Source organism: Salmo salar, chromosome ssa09 (assembly GCF_905237065.1).
Source record: "Salmo salar chromosome ssa09, Ssal_v3.1, whole genome shotgun sequence".
Taxonomy (NCBI): domain Eukaryota; kingdom Metazoa; phylum Chordata; class Actinopteri; order Salmoniformes; family Salmonidae; genus Salmo; species Salmo salar.
The window spans coordinates 32,801,967-32,828,315 of NC_059450.1; the positions used below are offsets into that span (position 1 = coordinate 32,801,967).

At 46.8% G+C, this 26,349-nt stretch overlaps 1 protein-coding gene across 2 annotated transcripts in view; it reads left to right on the plus strand.

The window, feature by feature from the left end:
* LOC106611225 (neuronal PAS domain-containing protein 3) overlaps window positions 1–26,349 on the plus strand; it is a 478,408-nt gene that overhangs the window by 349,399 nt on the left and 102,660 nt on the right. For both annotated transcript variants that reach the window (XM_014211204.2, XM_014211210.2), the window contains one exon: window positions 11,040–11,129. In XM_014211204.2, coding sequence (XP_014066679.2) covers window positions 11,040–11,129 — 90 coding nt within the window. The remainder of the gene's footprint in view (window positions 1–11,039; window positions 11,130–26,349) is intronic.

A 26,349-nucleotide genomic window follows, 5' to 3' on the forward strand; every position in this document is an offset into this window, starting at 1 on the left:
AAAGGATGTCATGGCTTTAGAAGCTTCTGATAGGCGAATTGACATAATTTGAGTCAATTGGAGGTGTACCTATGGATGTATTTCAAGGCCTAACTTCAAACTCATTGCCTCTTTGCTTGACATATGGGAAAATCAAAAGAAATCAATAAACACCATGGGACCATGCAGCCGTCATACCACTCGGAAGGAGACGTGTTCTGTCTCCTATAGATGAATGTACTTTGGTGCGAAAAGTGCAAATCAATCCCAGAACAACAGCAAAGGACCTTGTGAAGATGCTGGAGGAACAGGTACAAAAGTATCTATATCCACAGTTAAACGAGTCCTATATCGACATAACCTGAAAGCCCGCTCAGCAAGGAAGAAGCCACTGATCCAAAACCGCCATAACAAAGCCAGACTACGGTTTGCAACTGCACATGGGGACAAAGATCGTACTTTTTGGAGAAATGTCCTCTGGTCTGATGAAACAAAAATAGAACTGTTTGGCCATAATGACCATTGTTATGTTTGGAGGAAAAAGGGGGATGCTTGCAAGCCGAAGAACACCATGCCAACCGTGAAGCACGGCGGTGGCAGCATCATGTTGTGGGGGTGCTTTGCTGCAGGAGGGACTGGTGTATTTCACAAAATAGATGGCATCATGAGGGAGGGAAATTATGTGGATATATTGAAGCAACATCTCAAGACATCAGTCAGGAAGTTAAAGCTTGGTCACAAATGGGTCTTCCAAATGGACAATGACCCCAAGCATACTTCCAAAGTTGTGGCAAAATGGCTTAAGGACAACAAAGTCAAGGTATTAGACTGGCCATCACAAAGCCCTGACCTCAATCCTATAGAAAATGTGTGGGCAAAACTGAAAAAGCATGTGCGAGCAAGGAGGCCTACAAATCTGACTCAGTTACACCAGCTCTGTCAGGAGGAATGGGCCAAAATTCACCCAACTTATTGTGGGAAGCTTGTGGGAGGCTACCCGAAACATTTGACCGAAGTTACAATTTAACAATTTAAAGGCAATGCTACCAAATACTAATTGAGTGTATGTAAACTTCTGACCCACTGGGAATGTGATTGAAAAAATGTAAGCTGAAATAAATTATGCTCTCTACTATTATTCTGACATTTCACATTCTTAAAATAAAATGGTGATCCTAACTGAGCTAAGATAGGGATTTTTTTACTAGGATTAAAAGAGGTCTAGCCGTAATAAAGAGATGCTCTGCTTTTTTTTACACCACACACCAAAAATCAAGTTCTGCAGGCTCTAGTTTTGTCTAATCTTGATTATTGTCCAGTCGTGTGGTCCAGTGCTGCAAGGAAAGACCTAGATAAGCTGCAGCTGGCCCAGAACAGAGCGGCATGTTTTGCTCTTAATTGTAATCAGAAGGCTTATTTAAATACTATGCACTCTCTTGGCTAAGAGTTGAGGAGAGACTGAATGCATCACTTCTTCTTTTTATAAGAAATATTCATCTGTTGAAAATCCCAAATTGTTTGCATTGTCAACTTACACACAGCTCTGACACACACACTTATCCCACCAGACATGCCACCAGGGGTCTTTTCACAGTCCCCAAATCCAGAACAAATTCCAAAAAGCGTACAGTATGATATAGAGCCCTTATTGCATGGAACTTTCTTCCATCTCATATTGCTCAAATAAACAGCAAACCTGGTTTAAAAAAACAGATAAAGTAACACCTCGCGGCACAACGCCTCTCCCCTATTTGACCTAGATAATTTGTGTGTATGCATTGATATGTAGGCTACGTGTGCCTTTTTAAAAAATGTATGTAAACTCAGCAAAAAAAGAAACGTCCTCTCACTGTCAACAGATATTATTTTCAGCAAACTTAACATGTGTAAATACTTGTATGAACATAACAAGATTCAACAGCTAAACTCAACAAGTTCAACAAACATGTGACTAATAGAAATGTAATAATGTGTCCTTGAACAAAGTGGGTGGTGTCAAAATCAAAAGTAACAGTCAGTATCTGGTGTGGCCACCAGCTGCATTAATATTGCAGTGCATCTCCTCCTCATGGACTGCACCAGATTTGCCAGTTCTTGCTGTGAGATGTTACCCCACACTTCCACCAAGGCACCTGCAAGTTCCCGGACATTTCTGGGGGGAATGGCCCTAGCCCTCACCCTCCGATCCAACATTTACCAGACGTGCTCATTGGGATTGAGATCCGGGCTCTTCGCTGGCCATGGCAGAACACTGACATTCCTGTCTTGCAGGAAATCATGCACAGAACGAGCAGAATGGCTGGTGGCATTGTCATGCTGGAGGGTCATGTCAGGATGAGCCTGCAGGAAAGGGTACCACATGAGGGAGGAGGATGTCTTCCCTGTAACGCACAGCGTTGAGATTGCCTGCAATGACAACAAGCTCAGTCCGATGATGCTGTGACACACCGCCCCAGACCATGACGGACCCTCCACCTCCAAATTGATCCCGCTCCAGAGTACAGGCCTCGGTGTAACGCTCATCCCCTCGACGATAAACGCGAATCCAACCATCACACCCTTGGTGAGACGAAACCGTGACTCGTCAGTGAAGAGCACTTTTTGCCAGTCCTGTCTGGTCCAGCGACGGTGGGTTTGTGCCCATAGGCGACGTTGTTGCTGGTGATGTCTGGTGAGGACCTGCCTTACAACAGGCCTACAAGCCCTCAGTCCAGCCTCTCTCAGCCTATTGTGGGCAGTCTGAGCACTGATGGAGGGATTGTGCGTTCCTGGTGTAACTCGGGCAGTTGTTGTTGCCATCCTGTACCTGTCCTGCAGGTGTGATGTTCGGATGTACCGATCCTGTGCAGGTGTTGTTACACGTGGTCTGCCACTGCAAGGACGATCAGCTGTCCGTCTTGTCTCCCTTTAGCGCTGTCTTAGGCGTCTCACAGTACGGACATTGCAATTTATTGCCCTGGCCACATCTGCAGTCCTCATGCCACCTTGCATCATGCCTAAGGCACGTTCACGCAGATGAGCAGGGACCATGGGCATCTTTCTTTTGGTGTTTTTCAGAGTCAGTAGAAAGGCCTCTTTAGTGTCCTAGTGTTTTCATAACTGTGACCTTCATTTCCTACCGTCTGTAAGCTGTTAGTGTCTTAACGACCGTTCCACAGGTGGATATTCATTAATTGTTTAGTGTTTAAACCCTTTACAATGATGATATGTGAAGTTATTTGGATTTTTATTAATTACCTTTGAAAGACAGGGTCCTGAAAAAGGGACGTTTCTTTTTTTGCTGAGTTTTGTTCTCTCCTTGAGCTGTTCTTGTCTATTGATGTTCTGTTTTATGTCATTCTGTATTATGTTTCATGTGTTGTGTGGACCCCAGGAAGAGTAGCTGCTGCTTTTGCAACAGCTAATGGGGATCCTAATAAAATACCAAATACCAAAACACCAAAAATAAAGTAGCTGCAGTGAACAGTACAGTACAGTAGGCTGTGGTGTTGGGTTTGGTTTAGAGATAATGTGACTGTACCCTTTATAGCCCCTGTCTCCCTCTGTCTCCCCCATGTCGCCACCTGTCTCCCTCTGTCTCCCCCATGTCGCCACCTGTCTCCCTCTGTCTCCCCCATGTCGCCACCTGTCTCCCTCTGTCTCCCCCATGTCGCCACCTGTCTCCCTCTGTCTCCCCCATATCGCCACCTGTCTCCCTCTGTCTCCCCCATGTCGCCACCTGTCTCCCTCTGTCTCCCCCATGTCGCCACCTGTCTCCCTCTGTCTCCCCCATATCGCCACCTGTCTCCCTCTGTCTCCCCCATGTCGCCACCTGTCTCCCTCTGTCTCCCCCATGTCGCCACCTGTCTCCCTCTGTCTCCCCCATGTCGCCACCTGTCTCCCTCTGTCTCCCCCATGTCGCCACCTGTCTCCCTCTGTCTCCCCCATGTCGCCACCTGTCTCCCTCTGTCTCCCCCATGTCGCCACCTGTCTCCCTCTGTCTCCCCCATGTCGCCACCTGTCTCCCTCTGTCTCCCCCATGTCGCCACCTGTCTCCCTCTGTCTCCCCCATGTCGCCACCTGTCTCCCTCTGTCTCCCCCATGTCGCCACCTGTCTCCCTCTGTCTCCCCCATGTCGCCACCTGTCTCCCTCTGTCTCCCCCATGTCGCCACCTGTCTCCCTCTGTCTCCCCCATGTCGCCACCTGTCTCCCTCTGTCTCCCCCATGTCGCCACCTGTCTCCCTCTGTCTCCCCCATGTCGCCACCTGTCTCCCTCTGTCTCACCCATGTCGCCACCTGTCTCCCTCTGTCTCCCCCATATCGCCACCTGTCTCCCTCTGTCTCCCCCATGTCGCCACCTGTCTCCCTCTGTCTCTCCCATGTCGCCACCTGTCTCCCTCTGTCTCCCCCATGTCGCCACCTGTCTCCCTCTGTCTCCCCCATGTCGCCACCTGTCTCCCTCTGTCTCCCCCATGTCGCCACCTGTCTCCCTCTGTCTCCCCCATGTCGCCACCTGTCTCCCTCTGTCTCCCCCATGTCGCCACCTGTCTCCCTAGCTATAACGTGACTGTATAGCTTAGCCTTCCTGTCTCTCTGCTGCTTCCCTTAACTTAGATTTTACTGTCTGCTCTACCGTCGTCACCCCAAGGTGGCTTTTATCACTTAATTCAATCCGAGCACACAGGGAGGTTGAAACAATATTGTTGGCTAGTCACCCGGAGGAAGGAACTTTCCACAGTGTACATTGGTGGCAGTTTGGGGAACACAGCCAGGAGTAGTTCCCTACTCAGCTCCCTGTTATCCCCATATAGTACACTACTTTTGACCAGAGCCCTAATGGCCCATGCCAAAAGTAGTGCACTTTATAGGGGATAAGGTTCCATTTGGGACACATCCACTGAATGAAGGGATCATATTCTCCCCTGTTATATGTTAATATTTATTCCATGTATTGTATCAGCAGGCCAACTTTTTCTTCTGTGACCACCAGAACAATACTGATTTCAAGGTGACGTTGGTTAGATTAGATGACTCTAGCTAATCAGTATTGTCTTTAAATTTTCTTGATATTATTTAGTGCCAGCAGCCTTACTTAAGCACTTGACAGTCAGTAGATAAAGTGATATCTCCTGCCTGTGCTATAATGTGATAACCCCCACTCCCCTCCCCACATATGATTATAGTAATAGAATATGTTCACATCAATCTAATTGGTCATACTCTTCCCTCTTACTTTTTGGAATTGCGGTGTTTAGTATCTGTCTAGTGTGAATGGCTTTGGCTTCTGAAAATGACTTGCACTGAATAGGAGAGAATAAGTGTTTGATGCTTTACACTCTTAGGATAAAAGGTGCTATAGGAGAACCCTTTGAAGAACCCTTATTCATTCCAGGTAGAACCCTTTTGGTTCCAGGTAAACCCCTTTTGGGTTCCATGATGAACCCTTCCACAGAGTCATACATGGAACTCAGAGTCTACATGGAACTCAAAAGGGTTCTACCTGAAACCAAAAAGGGTTCTACCTGGAACCAAAAAGGGTTCTCCTACAGGGACAGCCAGAGAACCCTTTTGTAACCTTTTTTTCTAAGAGTTAGCTGTAGCTCCAGTCTAGTGGTACAGACAGTGGTTGGCTGGAGGGAGAGTAGAGGGACTGGGGAGCTCCAGTCTAGTGGTACAGACAGTGGTTGGCTGGAGGGAGAGTAGAGGGACTGGGGAGCTCCAGTCTAGTGGTACAGAGAGTGGTTGGCTGGAGGGAGAGTAGAGGGACTGGGGAGCTCCAGTCTAGTGGTACAGAGAGTGGTTGGCTGGAGGGAGAGTAGAGTGACTGGGGAGCTCCAGTCTAGTGGTACAGACAGTGGTTGGCTGGAGGGAGAGTAGAGGGACTGGGGAGCTCCAGTCTAGTGGTACAGACAGTGGTTGGCTGGAGGGAGACTAGAGGGACTGGGGAGCTCCAGTCTAGTGGTACAGACAGTGGTTGGCTGGAGGGAGAGTAGAGGGACTGGGGAGCTCCAGTCTAACGGTACAGAGAGTGGTTGGCTGGAGGGAGAGTAGAGGCACTGGGGAGTAGTATTATTTGAAATGGATGTCTATCACGGGTCATTTCTGCTCTAAATAGGGCCAATAAAAGTGTCATGCTCAGCATAAGCAGAGATTATTTTCCCCCAAGGTAAGCACAAAATCAAATGGGCACAATAAGTATGGTGTGATTTGAAGGGGGTATCAGTGTAGGGTAGGATGAGTGATTTGAAGGGGGTCTCAATGTAGGGTAGGATGAGTGATTTGAAGGGGGTCTCAGTGTAGGGTAGTATGAGTGATTTGAAGGGGTATCAGTGTAGGGTAGGATGAGTGATTTGAAGGGGGTCTCAGTGTAGGGTAGGATGAGTGATTTGAAGGGGGTCTCAGTGTATGGTAGGATGAGTGATTTGAAGGGGGTCTCGGTGTAGGGTAGGATGAGTGATTTGAAGGGGGTCTCAGTGTAGGGTAGGATGAGTGATTTGAAGGGGGTTTCAGTGTAGGGTAGGATAGGTGATTTGAAGGGGTCTCAGTGTAGGGTAGGATGAGTGATTTGAAAGGGGTATCAGGGTAGGGTAGGATGAGTGATTTGAAGGGGGTCTCAGTGTAGGGTAGGATGAGTGATTTGAAGGGGGTCTCAGTGTAGGGTAGGATGAGTGATTTGAAGGGGGTCTCAGTGTAGGGTAGGATGAGTGATTTGAAGGGGGTCTCAGTGTAGGGTAGGATGAGTGATTTGAAGGGGGTCTCAGTGTAGGGTAGGATGAGTGATTTGAAGGGGGTCTCAGTGTAGGGTAGGATGAGTGATTTGAAGGGGGTCTCAGTGTAGGGTAGGATGAGTGATTTGAAGGGGGTCTCAGTGTAGGGTAGGATGAGTGATTTGAAGGGGGTCTCAGTGTAGGGTAGGATGAGTGATTTGAAGGGGGTCTCAGTGTAGGGTAGGATGAGTGATTTGAAGGGGGTCTCAGTGTAGGGTAGGATGAGTGATTTGAAGGGGGTCTCAGTGTAGGGTAGGATGAGTGATTTGAGCATCCCCTGAGCCGGTGCCTTCAATAAATCAATAAATACACACCAGCCATATGCTGCACATTTCTACATGGCTTGTCAGCCTCAAAATTGACTTCAATGGAAAATATTTCTCACAGCTCTCCCATAGCAATTTAGACATTCTGATAAGATCTTTTACACCCCCCCACACACACTCTACATGTTTATCTACCAACCTCTCTTTCTATCTCTCTCTCTCACACACACCGTATCTCTTATGTGGCTTTTTCTTTTCATCCAATAAATGTTTTTCTTCAATCCAACCAGAGCACTCCACTGTAATTTACTGAGGACATGATCTGGGCGTAATAGCCCAACCCGTTGCTGGGATTTGTGTGTAGAGTAGGTGTGCCTGTAAATCTGGGGTGGGTGTCTGTGCGTGTGTGTGTGTGTGCGTACGTGCATGTGTGCTTGTGTGTATGTGTGCCTGTCTGCGTATTAGCACTGCTGTGCCCAGCCCTGCTGGAGGTATTAATTGCAGTGATTGTTCTAAGCGGCCGGGTCTGGGCCAGCGGAGGACTGAAGTGGGGGGGCTGGTGTGAGCATGTAGCCGTCCCGATCTACTGCCAGCTGCTCTGCCTCTCTCCATTTTGTCGGGCCTAATAGTAAGGATATGTTGATAGTTAATGAGCCCCATCTAATCTGACCACTGGGTTGGTTAATATCCGAGAGGAGAGAGGGTTCTCTCTGGCCAGGATTGATGTCTGCCAAACCGTGTCCTTCACAGGAAGTTTGTTTGTCCTCTGGAAGGAACAGGTGTCAGTTCCATTAAGTAACTGCTTAAAGGACTCTGTCATGGTTGTCTGGTTTGTGTGTACAGAGTAAAGGACCTGTTTATTGATATTTCCAGGATCATCTCCGTAAAGATATGTCCTCAAATGTATTGTCAATATTTAATTAAAATGTCTTGATAGTTAACATCTGTACAGTGGCTGGGTAGAGGTTTATAGTAACATTAGTTACTGGTTGGGTCTCTGAGCAGGCGGGAGTCTGATGCCCTCTCTCATCTGTTTGGTGCCAGGGGTTAGAGTTCACTAGCTGGGCTGTGTGGTGCCAGGGGTTAGAGTTCACTAGCTGGGCTGTGTGGTGCCAGGGGTTAGAGTTCACTAGCTGGGCTGTGTGGTGCCAGGGGTTAGAGTTCACTAGCTGGGCTGTGTGGTGCCAGGGGTTAGAGTTCACTAGCTGGGCTAGTGAACAGGGCTGAGGAGAGGGCTGTGTGGTACCAGGGGTTAGAGGCCAGAGGACAGGGCTGTGTGGTGCCAGGGGTTAGAGGCCAGAGGACAGGGCTGTGTGGTACCAGGGGTTAGAGGACAGAGGACAGGGCTGTGTGGTGCCAGGGGTTAGAGTCCAGAGGACAGGGCTGTGTGGTGCCAGGGGTTAGAGGCCAGAGGACAGGGCTGTGTGGTAGCAGGGGTTAGAGGCCAGAGGACAGGGCTGTGTGGTGCCAGGGGTTAGAGTCCAGAGGACAGGGCTGTGTGGTGCCAGGGTTTAGAGGTCCGGGCCTGCCAACAAGATCAACCTAACACTGTAGGATCTGCTCCTACTCCCCACTCCCACTGCACACCACAACAACAGGTGCGTCACTCAGTCAAAGCAGCCAGAAATGTTTTTAAATAAATTACTTTAGAATCCCATTTTAATGTAACACATTTCTCCCCCAGAAGTTTGTCTACGCTGTGATTTATAGCGCACTTTATACAGTGGTTAGCCTGTAAACAGTGGCCGTTTATCACTGTGGAGATGGAAGCTAGCTACAGGAACGGTACATCTCCGGTCTGTGTAGCATTTTCTCAGCTCTGCAAATCATCTCCCCCCTCTAAAGAGTTGCCTTTCCTGGGCCGCAGATGCTAGGCATTTTAAAGAGGATCGGGCAGGGAGGACAGGGAGAAATTATTGGAGACTGGGTAGGGGTGAGTGCTGGGGCCCAGTGTGACAGGCAGGGTGAGATCTGTGGGGACGGATGATAGCGTTACACCGCCGGAGCCCCCATCCTCTGGTCAAGGGGTGGCAGAGTGTGTCACTGCTGCTGGGGCGCTGAGGTGCTCTCCCTGAGGGGAACTGAAATGAACTGACAGGAAGGAAGGAAGGAAGGAAGGAAGGAAGGAAGGAAGGAAGGAAGGAAGGAAGGAAGGAAGGAAGGAAGGAAGGAAGGAAGGAAGGAAGGAAGGAAGGAAGGAAGGAAGGAAGGAAGGAAGGAAGGAAGGAAGGAAGGAAGGAAGGAAGGAAGGATATAGAACCACTGGCTGGTGCTACTAGAATAAAGGGCCTCCAGCTTAGCTCTCCACCAGAACACAGTGACCGGTAGAAGCTATTTGATGACAAGTAGGATACTAGAGAGTGGAGATGCTCTTAGTGACGAATGCACAGTAAATATAAACAGAAAGTCAAAATTACGGTTGATATAAATTATATACTTGAAATTGTATTATTTATATTAAAGGCTAATGCACAGTTTAAGATGCACAATCTAATATGGACAATTATCGCTGTAATCTGTGCAAATTAAGATAATAGTTGTTCAGCTGCTTTCTCCTTGAGAGCAATATAAATGATAAAATGTCATATTTTCCAGACCCACCCAAGACGTGATGCATGTGCCTCTCCCATGCCGAGAGCTAACAAAAAGCCAAACTATGAGTCCTCTTTCTCTGTAGATGTTAGGCGCTAAATCGGTGCTAGCGTTAGATGTGTAATGTAAGGAAGAGCAATATAAAGCTCCCCTTCCCCCTGGCAGATGTGTGTGTGTTTGGGAAAGCTGGCTGGGAGCTGGCTGGGAGCTGGCTGCAGCAGGGCCTCAGTGGGAGTTGCTGTTGTCAGCTGCATAAATAGCCCCAGGCTGCCCTGTTTTATCAGCGGATACGGAGACTCTCTCTCTCGCTTTTGCTCTCTCTCTCTCTTCTATCACTCTCTCACTTTTCTCTCTCTCTCTCTTCTCTCTCTCTCGTCTCTCTCTCTATCCTTTCACCAGCTGCTGCTTGGTGCTCCTTTTAAGTTGATAAATGAATGGAAAATAAATGGAAAAGCGCCCACAAATATGAAATTCCACAGCCATCTGAGCTGCAACACTGCCCGCAACACGACAGAGTAATCCTCATTTTCCTAGAAAAGGTGATCAGATCAGCGACGGTGACATTGTGCAATCAGGGCCTGTAGTCACAGCGCCAGACTGGAGATGGAGGGAGAGGGAGAAGCCTTTGCTTTGCTCCATATATTAGGCTACGTTTGGACTTTTCTTTGTGGCGTGTGCCTGTGGTTAGCTGCCCCTACAGAAGCCAGTGGGGGAGCAGAAGTAATTAACTTGAGTGACCTGGGTGTCTTAATTGTTGCCTGTTGGAGGCTGGGCTCAGAACAGAGCGCTGCGTCCCGTCGTGAACCAATAGCAGGGCCGTCATTAGACATTGAACCAGCATACTGGAGTAGACAACATTCAGGAAGTAAAAACACACATTACATGGATTTTGACTGGATGAAGACTATCCAGGAAGAGAATAGACACTCATATTACATGGGCCTTGTGTGGAATGGATCAATATACTGAATAGACTTTACCAGCATCCTGGCATAGACCTAACCAGCATATTTTAGTAGACTTTGCAGGGGGGAGAACACACATCATATGGATATGGACTGGAATGGAATGGACTACTATGATGATGATATGTTTTAAACTGCTGTACGTTTTATTCTCTTTGTTTGTGCCAACTTGGGTTTGTTTGCTATTGTTTTTCTGCTTTCACACACTGTTAATTTCTACTGTCATCATGAGAGATATTACCTTCCACGTGAGGAGGTGTAATTTTGATTTGCAGACAGACAGACAGACAGACAGACAGACAGACAGACAGACAGACAGACAGACAGACAGACAGACAGACAGACAGACAGACAGACAGACAGACAGACAGACAGAGACACTCAGAGGGTTCCCTCTACATTCTTTGTACCAGTATACCACTATACACCGCATCTAACACAATCTCTCTCTCTCTCTTTCCGTCTCTCTCTCTTTCTCTCTCTCCCACAGTCCCTGGATGGATTTGTATTTACACTAAACAAGGAGGGAAGGTTTTTGTACATCTCTGAGACGGTGTCTATATACCTGGGGCTTTCACAGGTGAGTGCAACAACCGTCAATGCCTTGTCGCTACTACTGCGCTTTTTCCCTCTGTTTCTTTTGTTTGTCAGTGGCCGGTAGAAGACAATTCAGACAAATAATAGCTAATTTAAAATCTCATCAGCTTGTTCGCCCTGTAGTTAATTTGCAGCCATCAATGCTGCATATTTTATCAGAGGGTGCTTTTCATCTCAGTGGTGTGTTAACAGGTCCTCGTCTGCTATTGGCTGGTTCAAGTACATGTCAATAAACAGACTGAGCCGTCTCAGAGGTCAAACGTCAGGGGGAGTGACCTTGAAGATTCTAATGGTTCCAAACACCATAGCTTTGTCTCCAGGGCTAACAGACAGACAGACAGACAGACTAGAGAGCAAAACACACACACACACACACACACACACACACACACACACACACACACACACACAGGCCTATAAAAGAATGACTAGAGACCATACAGAGCCTATCTCCCAACTCAGAAACCAAATTATATTTCTAGGTATAGACTTGACCATTATATAACCAATAGATGTGGCCAAATGATTTACATGCCCTGTACATAGGTACTGGTGAGCCTGCTTTCTGTCCAGGGTTCTATTTTAGCAGACTAGTGCATTATATCTAGGTGTCTAGGTATATTTAATATATGCCATTTATATAATATATTCTATTATATATGCCATTTATATTATATGCAGTATGCCATTTAGCATGCACTTTTATCCAAAGCAACTTACAGTAATGCATGCATGAATTTTGCATCTGGGTGGCCCCATGAGTCGAACCCACAAGCCTGGCAGTGCAAGCACCATGCACTACCAACTAAGCCACATACTATTTCCCTCACAGTGAAAGATTAATCATAATAATGAACCATTATATAGCCAATAGATGTAGCCAAACGGTAGAATGGTCAGCTGTGTGTATTTGTATTACAGGACTCATAATGAAGTATTCTGTAGTAACATTATGATGTAGAAATCTCTGAGGGAATGCATAGACAATGTTTCGCTAAATTGGATATTAGACGCCAATTTAAAGGATGAAAAAAAGGCAATCAGTTTACCAAATTAAAAATAGGAAAAGTGTATAGGTTCTAGCCACATCTATCTACAGATGAATTCAAGTAAAGATGTATTAATGATTTCTATCAAATAATTGATTTATTGTCAGGTAGGTCCCCCAAGCTTTGGGCTTCGTGATGTAGTAGCTATCTTGTTCATAGTTTTATCAGCAGTTAGAGAGAGTGGTGTTTGTGTGTGTGTGTGTGTGTGTGTGTGTGTGTGTGTGTGTGTGTGTGTGTGTGTGTGTGTGTGTGTGTGTGTGTGTGTGTGTGTGTGTGTGTGTGTGTGTTTGTGTGAGTGAGAGACAAAATGCTGGGGGTTTTGCCTTGTATGAGTCAGTTGTATAATCTAACGTGTACACACTCTAACCCTCCGTGATCTTAATTGCTGTTTTACTTTTTAGCCACTTAATCTGTCTGCCAAGTCACTTCTTTTTAACATCGTTGCTAATTATTTTCTACATTAATTAGATCTAGGAGGTTTTTTAAGCCTTTTTCATATTGACAAGGTTCTGCATTTAATGGTGCCAGGCTGACAATCTAAAGCAGATTTCAGAAAAATTATTTTCATCATCTTATTCAATGTCTAGAAATGTTTTGCATATCAAACATTATGTTAATGAAGCAATACATTAGGACTCGCTACGGAATTAAAGGCCATTCCCTCTATCAAACTTGAGTATTTTTACATTTTTATAGTAAAAGTTAATGTCTTCGACCAATATGTGGCTTGTAGAGAGAGGGACTGAGGGAAGGATTTTTGGCTTAACAGTCTTTTACCTGTTTGCTTCAAGCTCATATAGTACAGGGAAATTAGTAACATATTACAGTAACACTTTTAATAGCCTTGTAGACAAAACCAATCAATGAATATGTATCTAGTGAATAAGGTCTGAAATCAAGTTCAAGCAACTCAAGTTTTTTAATTGAGCTAACTGATCATTGATGATTGTAAAGTCCAGAATGCTGCATGTGATGTATGATACCTTAGTCTGTCTGAACTGTCTGTAAACGTATTACCATATTTTGATTTTAAAGATTGTATTGGACAGGGCTGTGCTAGTGTGAAAAGGCTCTTATTATGGCACCAGTTGTGCAGCCAGTCAGTTCAGTGAAACAGATGGTCAGAATTACCATTTTTGTTTTGCAAATGGTGCATAAGCCTCTGTCCCCTCCAGTTAAGCGCAGGTGTCTAAGTGTATGTCTTAGTTCTGTGAATTAATGTTCTGTCTTCATTTGACTAATCAGTGACCATAGCTCCCCTTTTAGGAAGCAGGCGTTCTAGAATGGTCTTGGCATTATTTTGTAATAGAATGGAAAGTATCGATACCGAATTGTACAGTGTGTTAATGGTAGATACAGTGGGCTATGTAAAGGATTTTTTTGGACAAGGGATAATGGTTGTTTTTAGACAAATTTGGTGTAATTTATACGTATCTGCCTGCTAAAACTCCTCTACTGCCTCAACAATTTAGCCCAGCTAATGACGGTATTTAACAGTTCTGTAACTGTGCCATTGGAATTGTTGTAGCTTGCCATGGAATTGCAAGACAGACATGCCTTGCAGCAGACAGACACTGCTGGGATCTAGTAGAACCTCTGGGCTCGGCTAGCTGATTCATGTGTTTGTGTTTGTGTAGCATTTTTAGGTAGATCAGGATTGTAGAGGAATCTGTCTTTTAAATACCCTGTCTACATCCTAAATGGCACCCTACTCCCTATGTAGTCCACTACTTTTTACCAGGGCCCATAGGGAATGTAGGGAATAGGGTGCCATTAAGGACACTGACCCTGTTAATCCAAATACTGTCATGGAACCCCCTCAAAATTCTTGTGTTGGCAAAGTTCTGGCGCGATGTGGAGATTGGCAAAGTTCCGTGGCGATGTGGACGTGTGACCATGCAGCTGTCTGTTGGGCAATTGAGATGTGTATGTTTGCTTTGTATAACAGATGGCACTCTGTGCTTAGGCTGATAGCTAGGAAAATAATAATTGCATTATTCCGGCCAACAGAATATTAGCTTTTGGAACACGGCCCATTCCATGCCGGCACCCCTGCCAGTGCATGGACTGAATATCCAAGGAAATTGATACATCTGGAATACAGCGACCATCTGACTTTTCATCTGTCTCAAAGGAATTGCTGGCTTTTGTATTTTAACCTGTTCCAAGGACTCACCCCGGCAGAAACATGTTACAACGCTCTCAAGTATTACAGGAACGGCAAATTGAGAGCCTGACATGTATAGCAGGACCATATGGTTGAAGCTCGCTCTCTTTCCATTGTTTATGTGCTCAGCAATGTGATTGAGTTGGCATATTTCCAATGCCTTTCTCTGTGTTAGAGGGAGGGAGGGTTAAGTCTCTCTCCCTCCTTCACGAAACAAGGCCTCCCTTTTATTGTAGAGTGACACCGGTTAGACCTCGGTGCCCTGCTCCCATTCACGTTTCGCTGCAAAAGGCTTTTCCAATTGTGAAGCTGGAATTGAATGTAGGCATCTGCTTTGCTTTAAGTGACAGGGCTGTGAATGTGTGGCTGCATGCACACAGAGGGAGAGAGAGGGCCATTTGAAAGCCACCAGGAGCCTGATCCCTACACCCCTCCACCCTCTCCCTACTCTACCCCTAGCCCAGATCTCCTCCCCTGCAATGGGGCTGGATGAGACTGCAGCGGCCCCCTGCTTCCAGCTCCCAGAGGATGTAAGGCCAAGTGGGATGGACAGGGCATACTGATTATATCAGGATAAACATTTGCCTGAATGTCTGATCACATCTTTGTGAGCTGATCAGTCCTCTCCCTCTTTTATTCCTCATTCCCTGACACACACACACACACACACACACACACACACACACACACACACACACACACACACACACACACACACACACACACACACACACACACACACACACACACACACACACACCCTTCTCATACTCCCAGTCCCTTCTCTCAGCGTTCCACAAATTACTCAGATTCTTAGCCTAATAATAGATAATACAGATTTGTTTAAACTGTCACCCTGACCAAATTAAATTGATGGATTAGTCAGTTCATTTGTCATTGTTTGTGTTGTGTGGATCAATCAATAAAATAATGAAACTGTCAATTTTCAAAAGCTTGAATACTTGTAGTAAGGTATTCTTCAATTCTTATTGAATTTACTGTACTGTATATTTTCTCTCTGAAATATTCCTGCAAATTGAGTCATTTGTTATACAGTACCAGTCAAAAGTTTGTACACACCTTTCTTTATTTGTACAATTTTCTACATTGTAGAATAATCGTGAAGACATCAAAACTATGAAATAACACAAATAGAATCATGTAGTAAGTAAAAAAGTGTTAAACAAATCAAAATAGATTTTAGATTTTAGATTCTTCGAAGTAGCCACCCTTTGCCTTGATGACAGCTTTGCACACTCTTGGCATTCTCTCAACCAGCTTCACCTGGAATGCTTTTCCAACAGTCTTGAAGTTGAGTTCCTACATATGCTGGGCACTTGTTGGCTGCTTTTTCTTCACTCTGCGGTCCAACTCATCCCAAACCATCTCAATTGGGTTGAGGTCGGGTGATTGTGGAGGCCAGGTCATCTGATGCAGCACTCCATCACTCTCCTTCTTGGTCAAAGCCCTTACACAGCCTGGAGGTGTGTTGTGTCATTGTCCTGTTGAAAAACAAATGATAGTCCCACTAAGCGCAAACCAGATGGGATGGCTTGTCACTGTAGAATGCTGTGGTAGCCATGCTGGTTAAGTGAGCCTTGAATTCTAAATAAATCACTGACAGTGTCACCAGCAAGGCACCCCCACACCATCACACCTCCTCCTCCATGCTTCACAGTGGAAAACCACACATGCGGCGATCATCTGTTCAGTAACTCTGCGTCTCATAAAGACACGGCGGTTGGAACCAAAAATCTCACATTTGGACTCATCAGACCAAAGGACAGATTTCCACCTGTCTATAATGTCCATTGCTCGTGTTTCTTGGCCCAAGCAAATCTCTTCTTCTTATTGGTGTCCTTTAGTAGTGGTTTCTTTGCAGCAATTTGACCATGAAGGCCTGATTCATGCAATCTCCTCTGAACAGTTGATGTTGAGATGTGTCTGTTACTTGAACTCTGTGAAGCATTTATTTGGGCTGCAATTTCTAAGGCTGGTAACTCTAATGAACTTATCCTCTGCAGCAGAGGTGACTCTGGGTCTTCTTTTCCTGTGGCGGTCCTCATGAGAGACAGTTTCATCATAGCGCCTGATGGTTTTTGCGACTGCACTTAACGAAACTTTCAAAGTTCTTGAAATGTTCCGTATTGACTGACCTTCATGTCTTAAAGTAATGATGGACTGCCATTTTTCTTTGCTTATTTAAGCTATTCTTGAGATAATATGGACTTGGTCTTTTACAAATTAGGGCTATCTTCTGTATACCCCCCTACCTTGTCACAACACAACTGATTGGCTCAAACGCATTAAGAAGGAAAGATATTCCACAAATTAACTTTTAACAAGGCACACCTGTTAATTGAAATGCATTCCAGGTGACTACCTCATGAAGCTGGTTGAGAGAATGCCATGCGTGGGCAAAGCTGTCATTAAGGCAAAGGCTGGCTACTTTGAAGAATCTGATTTTTTTAAAAATATTTAGATTTGTTTAACACTTTTTTGGTTACTACATGATTCTTTTACATTTACATTTACGTCATTTAGCAGACGCTCTTATCCAGAGCGACTTACAAATTGGTGCATTCACCTTACGATATCCAGTGGAACAACCACTTTACAATAGTACATCTATATCTTTTTTTGGGGGGGGGTTAGAAGGATTACTTTATCCTATCCCAGGTATTCCTTAAAGAGGTGGGATATGTGTTATTTCATAGTTTTGATGTCTTCACTACTTTTCTACAATGTAGAAAATAGTACAAATAAAGAAAAACCCGTGAATGAGTAGGTGTGTTTTGACTGTTAACGTATTTCCCAAATAGTATTTTCATTTAGCTATGAATCTGCACTGTGAGGAGTTTTTGCAAGTGAAATGAAGCTGCTCTGTACTGTAACTCCACATAACCCAGAGCCAACACAATATTGACCTCTGTAGTGAATCCAAAACAAATGGACACATTATTATCAATCAAACGCTGAGGGGAAGATAACGTCAAGCCTCACTAAGCATATGGGACGGGGATTTTCTTCCCTCTCTATATGTTTAAATAGCCTATCAGGGCATGAATACAGAATGTTACTAAATGGGTAATAAGCATTATTTTATTTATGATGTTGTAGGTGCGACAGAGCAGAGGGAGATTGTGGCCATTTACATGAGGACTGCTAGTGATGGCAGGGCCAGGGGAAGGTCATGTTTAATTGAGCCACCTCAGTGAACCCGCTGGCCCTGTAGACTCCTGAGCCCTGAATGAAAACAAGGACAGGCCTGTCATTCCAGACAGTCCCTGTTTCTCTGTGCTATCTGCTCTGCTGCAGAATATCATCATCAGACTGCCTCCGACTTAATGTCTAGCACAGCCATGAAACTGCCACCGTCAAATATTACAATTTTGTATCACTTTGGGATTCATACAACTAGCGAAATGTTGGATCAGGATAGTTGAGATTTTGTTATATTGATAGGGGCAATTATGTTTTGTAAGTGTTGTAAATACAGTACTATATTAGTAGTATAAAGTTTCCCATAAATATAAATTAAAGGGCACCTGACCATTTAAGCAAATCGCTACAATCCTTTGTCAAATAAATACAATTTAAATAAACAATTATTTACAGCAAAAGAAACAGCAATGTTTTGAACAAATCACTATTATAGACTAATGTTGTGATGATGGAAATGTAAAACAAATAAAATAAACAATATTTTCCTGCAAAATAAAATACAGTGGTATAGAACAACATGGGTGGGGCCTGCAGGTAGGCTGCAGAAGGACTAACAGTTCTTAGCAGTTCTTCTGGAGAAAGATCAACATATTTGCCTTCTCTGGCAGAAGTTGGGATCTCTCCTGGCTTATTGTGTTCCCTGCAGTCGAAAATACAATCTCGCTAGGGTTGGAGGAGGCTTGAGCACAGAGGTAGCTTGTTGCAATGTTTGTGAGGAGGGGCAGAGTAGCTCTCTTCTCTCACCACCACATCACAGGATCTTCAGCCATGGGGATGGGAGGCAGGACTTTGTAGAGCTCGACCTCTAGGTCAACACGCTCGCTGAGGGTGAGGGACAAGGTGTCCTGTTGGGTCGTCAACCTCAACTCCCTGTCCTCCTCTGAGAACAGCTCCTCCAAGGCACTCCTTGTTTTGTACAATGGAGGGACTGTCTCCTCCATTTCCTCTCCTTCCTCTTCAGACTCCTCATCTTGTTGCTGGTGCTCTGTGTCTGTCTGCTCCGGCTCCTCTGACAGCCCCGGTGTTGCTCCTGTCACATTGGCCTCAACAGTTGCCTTCCTCAGCCTGACCCAGGTGGCGTCACTCACCAGCCTCCCTTTAAATCTGGGGTCCATTGCTGTGGCCTCATGCAGGAAGGCTTGAATGTCCTCATCCTGATAGCACTTGGAGAGGTTCTCCCACACCTTCTTTTTGATGGTTGCCACAAACGTAGTATCTTCATGCTTCACAGTGAAGTGCTCTTCCAGTTTGTGGAGGATGGGTTTGATCTGTCCACAGATGGCATTCTTTTCACATGACACACACAGTGTGGATGTATAGAGGATTCTCATGAGCTGGACAAACTCCTCAGCCTTACGGATGTCCTCGTCCTTCAGACGGTCCAGGTTGTCCTTTGTCATTGCTTTTCGCAGTCGTGGGTCCAAGGCTGCTGGTTGGATCGCTGGATATTGCTCCATGAATCTCTCTATCATTAGACAGAGCGAGTTCCATCAAGGATGAGTGAGTGTTGAGGAAGGACTTAACAACAACAAAATCCAACATACATTTAATTACCACACCCTTTATATTGAATTAAATTGTTAAATGTGGGAATTTCTAAATAATACTTTAATAGATTGAACTGGCTTCTTACCAAGGAGCTGCTGCTTTTCCTTTAAGACTGTTTTGGACATCGAGGAACTCTTGAACCACATGACCATTGCTCTGATTCGGGCTGCCCATTTAGTAGAGGTTCTACTCTGCTAGATTCAATGTGTGCGCAAAGCATCTATTTTTAGGATGTGTAGCCTCTTGATGGCAACATCCGTATTGCCAGCATTATCAACAGTCACAGCTACAAACTTGCTCGGCTCTATCTCAAACTCTTCCAGAATGTCTCAGATCTCCTCTGCCACTACTTCGCCAGTTTGTGATTTGTACACTGCCCTGGTGTGGAGGACCTTCTGTTTTACACTGTCCTGGTGTAGAGGACCTTCTGTTTTACACTGCCCTGGTGTGGAGGACCTTCTGTTTTACACTGTCCTGGTGTAGAGGACCTTCTGTTTTACACTGCCCTGGTGTGGAGGACCTTCTGTTTTACGCTGTCCTGGTGTAGAGGACCTTCTGTTTTACACTGCCCTGGTGTAGAGGACCTTCTGTTTTACACTGCCCTGGTGTGGAGGACCTTCTGTTTTACACTGTCCTGGTGTGGAGGGCCTTCTGTTTTACACTGCCCTGGTGTGGAGGACCTTCTGTTTTACGCTGCCCTGGTGTGGAGGACCTTCTGTTTTACACTGTCCTGGTGTAGAGGACCTTCTGTTTTACACTGCCCTGGTGTGGAGGACCTTCTGTTTTACGCTGCCATGGTGTGGAGGACCTTCTGTTTTACACTGTCCTGGTGTGGAGGACCTTCTGTTTTACACTGTCCTGGTGTGGAGGACCTTCTGTTTTACACTGTCCTGGTGTAGAGGACCTTCTGTTTTACACTGCCCTGGTGTGGAGGACCTTCTGTTTTACACTGCCCTGGTGTGGAGGACCTTCTGTTTTACACTGCCCTGGTGTGGAGGACCTTCTGTTTTACACTGTCCTGGTGGACCTTCTGTTTTACACTGTCCTGGTGTGGAGGACCTTCTGTTTTACACTGCCCTGGTGTGGAGGACCTTCTGTTTTACACTGTCCTGGTGTGGAGGACCTTCTGTTTTACACTGTCCTGGTGTGGAGGACCTTCTGTTTTACACTGTCCTGGTGTGGAGGACCTTCTGTTTTACACTGTCCTGGTGTGGAGGACCTTCTGTTTTACACTGCCCTGGTGTAGAGGACCTTCTGTTTTACACTGCCCTGGTGTAGAGGACCTTCTGTTTTACACTGCCCTGGTGTAGAGGACCTTCTGTTTTACACTGCCCTGGTGTGGAGGACCTTCTGTTTTACACTGCCCTGGTGTAGAGGACCTTCTGTTTTACACTGCCCTGGTGTGGAGGACCTTCTGTTTTACACTGTCCTGGTGTAGAGGACCTTCTGTTTTACACTGTCCTGGTGTGGAGGACCTTCTGTTTTACACTGTCCTGGTGTGGAGGACCTTCTGTTTTACACTGCCCTGGTGTAGAGGACCTTCTGTTTTACACTGTCCTGGTGTAGAGGACCTTCTGTTTTACACTGTCCTGGTGTGGAGGACCTTCTGTTTTACACTGCCCTGGTGTGGAGGACCTTCTGTTTTACACTGTCCTGGTGTAGAGGACCTTCTGTTTTACACTGTCCTGGTGTGGAGGACCTTCTGTTTTACACTGTCCTGGTGTGGAGGACCTTCTGTTTTACACTGCCCTGGTGTAGAGGACCTTCTGTTTTACACTGTCCTGGTGTGGAGGACCTTCTGTTTTACACTGCCCTGGTGTAGAGGACCTTCTGTTTTACACTGTCCTGGTGTGGAGGACCTTCTGTTTTATGCTGCCCTGGTGTAGAGGACCTTCTGTTTCACACTGCCCTGGTGTAGAGGACCTTCTGTTTTACACTGTCCTGGTGTGGAGGACCTTCTGTTTTACACTGTCCTGGTGTGGAGGACCTTCTGTTTTACACTGTCCTGGTGTAGAGGACCTTCTGTTTTACACTGTCCTGGTGTGGAGGACCTTCTGTTTTATGCTGCCCTGGTGTAGAGGACCTTCTGTTTTACACTGTCCTGGTGTGGAGGACCTTCTGTTTTACACTGTCCTGGTGTGGAGGACCTTCTGTTTTATGCTGCCCTGGTGTGGAGGACCTTCTGTTTTACACTGTCCTGGTGTAGAGGACCTTCTGTTTTACACTGTCCTGGTGTAGAGGACCTTCTGTTTTACACTGTCCTGGTGTAGAGGACCTTCTGTTTCACACTGCCCTGGTGTAGAGGACCTTCTGTTTTACACTGTCCTGGTGTGGAGGACCTTCTGTTTTACACTGCCCTGGTGTAGAGGACCTTCTGTTTTACACTGCCCTGGTGTGGAGGACCTTCTGTGTTACACTGTCCTGGTGTAGAGGACCTTCTGTTTTACACTGTCCTGGTGTAGAGGACCTTCTGTTTTACACTGTCCTGGTGTAGAGGACCTTCTGTTTTACACTGTCCTGGTGTGGAGGACCTTCTGTTTTACACTGTCCTGGTGTGGAGGACCTTCTGTTTTACACTGTCCTGGTGTGGAGGACCTTCTGTTTTACACTGCCCTGGTGTGGAGGACCTTCTGTTTTACACTGTCCTGGTGTAGAGGACCTTCTGTTTTACACTGTCCTGGTGTGGAGGACCTTCTGTTTTACACTGCCCTGGTGTGGAGGACCTTCTGTTTTACACTGTCCTGGTGTGGAGGACCTTCTGTTTTACACTGTCCTGGTGTAGAGGACCTTCTGTTTTACACTGTCCTGGTGTGGAGGACCTTCTGTTTTACACTGCCCTGGTGTGGAGGACCTTCTGTTTTACACTGTCCTGGTGTGGAGGACCTTCTGTTTTACACTGTCCTGGTGTGGAGGACCTTCTGTTTTACACTGCCCTGGTGTGGAGGACCTTCTGTTTTACACTGCCCTGGTGTAGAGGACCTTCTGTTTTACACTGTCCTGGTGTAGAGGACCTTCTGTTTTACACTGTCCTGGTTTCGAGGACCTTCTGTTTTACACTGCCCTGGTGTGGAGGACCTTCTGTTTTACACTGCCCTGGTGTAGAGGACCTTCTGTTTTACACTGTCCTGGTGTGGAGGACCTTCTGTTTTACACTGTCCTGGTGTGGAGGACCTTCTGTTTTACACTGCCCTGGTGTAGAGGACCTTCTGTTTTACACTGTCCTGGTGTGGAGGACCTTCTGTTTTACACTGCCCTGGTGTAGAGGACCTTCTGTTTTACACTGTCCTGGTGTGGAGGACCTTCTGTTTTATGCTGCCCTGGTGTAGAGGACCTTCTGTTTCACACTGCCCTGGTGTAGAGGACCTTCTGTTTTACACTGTCCTGGTGTGGAGGACCTTCTGTTTTACACTGTCCTGGTGTGGAGGACCTTCTGTTTTACACTGTCCTGGTGTAGAGGACCTTCTGTTTTACACTGTCCTGGTGTGGAGGACCTTCTGTTTTATGCTGCCCTGGTGTAGAGGACCTTCTGTTTTACACTGTCCTGGTGTGGAGGACCTTCTGTTTTACACTGTCCTGGTGTGGAGGACCTTCTGTTTTATGCTGCCCTGGTGTGGAGGACCTTCTGTTTTACACTGTCCTGGTGTAGAGGACCTTCTGTTTTACACTGTCCTGGTGTAGAGGACCTTCTGTTTTACACTGTCCTGGTGTAGAGGACCTTCTGTTTCACACTGCCCTGGTGTAGAGGACCTTCTGTTTTACACTGTCCTGGTGTGGAGGACCTTCTGTTTTATGCTGCCCTGGTGTGGAGGACCTTCTGTTTACGCTGCCCTGGCTTGTGTAGTGCACTGTAACAGTGAGATAGTGGTCCTGACAGAGGCTGGTCCACCCGTCTGATGTGATGGCCAGCTTCGGCACGTCCTTCAGCTCAGTGATCACGTTGGCCTTTTCTACACCCTACCAGGTAGGAATTAATGTGTCACTGAGGTAACTCCTGGAGGGAGGGGTATATTTGGGGTTAAGTGCCTTGCTCATCTCATTACAGTAAAAAAAAAAGATAGTTTTCATGTGTTGAATTATCATGATTTAATTATTGTGTTGTTGTGTATTGTGGAGTGATGGGACTAACATACAACACTTTTATACTACTATATCCTAAACATTTATACAACTCAATATATACTGACAGACTGTTACCTAAAGCCCTTGGACTCCACTGTTTCAAAGGGGTGTAGGCCTTTCACTATGAACTTGATCACAGCTAGGTGTCACTCATTCACCCTCTCCTCAGTCATCCTCCCACTAGCTGCCAGCGTGAAGGGGCTTTGGACTGGTCTTTGGCTTGGACCAGCGGTATTAGAGGGAGGAGTGGGTTGGTTCATTGTAGCTGCAACTTTAACAAAAAAGTTGCAAAATCTTTAAATGGGTGATTGAATTTCTGAACGCACCCATAGCTGAACAATCAGCTGGCTAATGGTTCCTTTTGATCATGAACCCATGTTCACATAATCTAGTTAACTCCGTGTGTCGGCTCTAGGCTGCTAGCATACATACCTAACGTAGATCAGACAACGAGAGATGAACTACAAGCTAGGCAGATGAAAATTGTGCATTTCTCTGCCTGTACATGATGCACATTCGATAGATGTTTGGACAGATTGCTTGTGTTTCTGCCCTACAAGCAAAAGTGCACTTGCACTTGTGGCAACGAGCGCTGTCAGCATCGACTCTGGTGATGTGTAACCACACTTTGAACGTTTAGTTCTCTCCGCCGTCGCCACTAACTAAGAGCAGGGTGCTGTGTGTGCTGTAGCGTCAGAGACATCTCTTCTGGATTGGAAATAGTGAAATTGCATCATAGACGAATGTCTTAATCTTACTACAAATTAAAAACGGTCGGTGAGATAAAATGTGCAAGATAACGTTTATGTAGCAATAATAAATAGGAAATGTATTTTCTTAATTTCTCCAGTACTGAAAGCAGAACCGAGCTTATCGATACTACGGTCTTTCATAATTTAGCCCCCGGGCCCGTTTAATACCGGGTTTCGGTAACCATCTCTAAACATGATTCAGTGTTCTCTACAAGGCCCAGAAACAGAAAACAATTCACAACATTGCAATTGATAAATGCTACAGCCAAACACTACAAGGGCACTTTGAAAAGCAAATAGCGACCTGGTGAAGAATTGTAATTTTTTTCCCCACCTGAAAATGACTGCTTGATGCATCATTTGACTGTGCTCTATCCAAGTGGTTGACAGAGATAATCTGGCCAATCCCAGGGGTGACCTTATCGTGCATGGCAGGGTCAGCTCTGTCTGCGCCTGTATTTGTGCATTCCACTCTCTCCATCTTGATATTGAGCGAAGAAGCAGAGAGAAAGGTGTGTGTGTGTGTGTGTGTGTGTGTGTGTGTGTGTGTGTGTGTGTGTGTGTGTGTGTGTGTGTGTGTGTGTGTGTGTGTGTGTGTGTGTGTGTGTGTGTGTGTGTGTGTGTATTTGTGTAAAAGAGGGAGGGGATTGGCAAGAATCTGAAAGTCAACAAGGTTTCATTAGTAATTGGATGAATCCCAAAATAATTCTGCAGATGTATGCACAATGGATTGCTCTGCCCTTGTCAATTGTGTAGTCATAAATTGGGTATACAGTATATCCACTCAACATCTGACAAGAGTTAGCAGACAGGCGCTTCTGGACAGGTAGACAGGGCGGTTTTTGTTGGGTTTAGGAGATTTTGGTGGTTTTGATGGTGGAGTTTCAAGGTCAAACAGAGATGTGTTTTTTTCCTGCTTATCATCCATTATACTTGACTGATTCCATCCTGTCCATGTTGTTCCATTTCTTTTTAGATTTTGGTATAACCCCACTTGTGAGGTATTGCTTTGTCAATGGTGCTGTAACACAGTGAATAAAACATGATGGGGCTGTGGATCTATTCATCACATAGGTTAGTCATTCACTATCTAGGAGCCAGGCAGCCAGGCCACGGCAGCATCAGTCTAGACATGGGATTTAAAGCACCTGTCAGTGAAATGTAGGAGCTGGCCCCTAAACATTCTCTAGCACTTCCCTGCATTTGAGCTAGAGCCAACTCTAGGGCTGCTTTCTAAATGGAGGCTCCAGCCCCAGCCCCAACCCCAGCCCCAACCCCAGCCCCATCCCCAGCCCCAACCCCAGCCCCCAACCCCAGCCCCAATCCCAGCCCCCAACCCCAGCCCCAATCCCAGCCCCAGCCCATCCCCAGCCCCAACCCCAGCCCCCAACCCCAGCCCCCAGCCACAGCCCCAATCCCAGCCCCAGCCCCATCCCCAGCCCCAACCCCAGCCCCAATCCCAGCCCCCAACCCCAGCCCCCAACCCCAGCCCCAGCCCCAACCCCAGCCCCCAACTCCAGCCCCAACCCCAGCCCCAGCCCCTAGCCCCAACTCCAGCCCCAACCCCCAACCCCAGCATCAATCCCAGCCCCATCCCCAGCACTAGCCCCAACTCCGCCCCCAACCCCAGCCCCAATCCCAGCCCCAGCCCTAGCCCCAACGCCAGCCCCATCCCCAGCCCTAGCCCCAACACCAGCCCCAGCCCCAACACCAGCCCCAACCCCATCCCTAGCCCAACCCCTAGCCCCAACACCAGCCCCAACCCCTAGCCCCAACCCCTAGCCCCAACACCTAGCCCCAACACCAGCCCCAACACCAGCCCCAACCCCTAGCCCCAACACCAGCCCCAACCCCTAGCACCAACACCAGCCCCAACACCAGACCCAACCCCTAGCCCCAATCCCAGCGCCAGCCCCAGACCTAGCCCCAACACCATCCCCAACCCCAGCCCCAGACCTACCCCAGCACCAGCCCTAGCCCCAACCCCAGCCCCAGACTACCCCAGCACCTGCCCCAGACCTAGCCCCCACACCAGCCCCAGACCTACCCCAGCACCAGCCCCAGACCTAGCCCCAACCCCAGCCCCAGATCTAGCCCCCACACCAGCCCAACCCCAGCACCAACCTACACCAGCACCAGCCCTAGCCCCAACAGCAGCTCTAGCCCCAACGCATCCCCAGCCCCAGACCTAGCCCCCACACCAGCCCCAACCCCAGCGCCAGACCAGCCCCAGCCCTAGCCCCAGACCTAGCCCCAACACCATCCCTAGCCCCAACCCCAGCCCTAGCCCCAACACCAGCTCTAGCCACAACACCAGCCCCAGCCCTAGCCCCAACCCCAGCC